Source organism: Otolemur garnettii, unplaced genomic scaffold (assembly GCF_000181295.1).
Source record: "Otolemur garnettii isolate 467f Iridium unplaced genomic scaffold, OtoGar3 scaffold00115, whole genome shotgun sequence".
NCBI classification, from domain to species: Eukaryota; Metazoa; Chordata; class Mammalia; order Primates; family Galagidae; genus Otolemur; species Otolemur garnettii.
The window spans coordinates 2,864,398-2,865,501 of NW_003852510.1; the positions used below are offsets into that span (position 1 = coordinate 2,864,398).

Sequence of the window (1,104 nt, forward strand, 5' to 3'; positions counted from 1 at the left end):
GTGTTACACTTTCTTTTTTTCTTTTTTGAGACAGAGCCTCAAGCTATCCCCCTGGGTAAAGTGCCATGGCATCACAGCTCACAGCAACCTCCAACTCCTGGGCTCAAGCGAGTCTCCTGCTTCAGCCTCCCAAGCAGCTGGGACCACAGGCGCCCGCCACAACACCTGGCCATTTTTTGGTTGCAGCCATCATTGTTGTTTGGCGGGCCCGGGCTAGGGATATTTGAACCCGCCGCCTTAGGTGTATGTGGCTGGCACCTTAGCCACTTGAGCCACAGGCGCCAAGCCAGATCTGCCTTTTCTTTCAGGAGTAGCACTGAGGAGTCAGTAAAGGGAAAGCGAAGCTGATGAGCAAGGATAAACTCTGCTCTGGACTTGGAACCTGGAACTATGGAGTAGGCGAGAAAGGGTAGAGAGTGACCCCTGGCGTTGCCACTGTGGAGGTGAGGGCTGCAGATTGGCCTGGCACAGCATGAGCATAGGGAATGCAGCTCTCGAAGACACTCAGTGTGTTCCTGAGTGTGTGGGCCATTTATTCCCCTTGCACCTACTTGAGCAGCGAAGAGCTTAGCACCAAAGAAAGGCCATTTCCGGGCCACGGTCAGGTAGATGCGGATGCACTCAGGAGGGGAGCAGCCTTGTAGTGCTGCCCACTTTGTGGTCAGCATGTCTGCCAGGTGCCTGGTTTGGGCAGATGGGGAGAAAAGGTGCCAGTGAAGTGCCAACGTGTTTACGTTCCAGCTCCGAGGGCTCCCCCCAGGGCCGTGCCACCAGACCTTATAGCCCACCTACCTCAGCTGTTCTGGGGGGGCCCCATGTCTGTAGCGCCTTGGGTAGAACCTGTCCAGGACCTGCTGGAGGAGGTGCTGGACTTTGGCAGACGGTGTGCCTCCGGGGCCTGGCAGGGCAGGCTTCTCCAGGTCCCCATATTCTACCTGTGGTAGAAGCACATGAAGTGACTAGTCAAGAATCTGGAGGTAGGCTCAGCGCCTGTGGCTCAACTGGCTAAGGCGCCAGCCACATATACCTAAGGTGGCGGGTTCGAATCCCCAGCCTGGGCCCGCCAAACAACAATGATGGCTGCAACCAAAAAATGGCCGGGCG

The 1,104-nt window shown here is 56.8% G+C and overlaps 1 protein-coding gene across 1 annotated transcript in view; it reads right to left on the reverse strand.

Moving 5' to 3' along the window:
* PLEKHH1 (pleckstrin homology, MyTH4 and FERM domain containing H1) overlaps positions 1 to 1,104 on the reverse strand; it is a 56,575-nt gene that overhangs the window by 3,650 nt on the left and 51,821 nt on the right. The window contains exons 24-25 of the mRNA XM_012809881.2: positions 793 to 935; positions 552 to 681 (exon numbers count right to left, since the gene is read on the reverse strand). Of these exons, the coding sequence (XP_012665335.1) occupies positions 552 to 681; positions 793 to 935 (273 nt within the window). The remainder of the gene's footprint in view (positions 1 to 551; positions 682 to 792; positions 936 to 1,104) is intronic.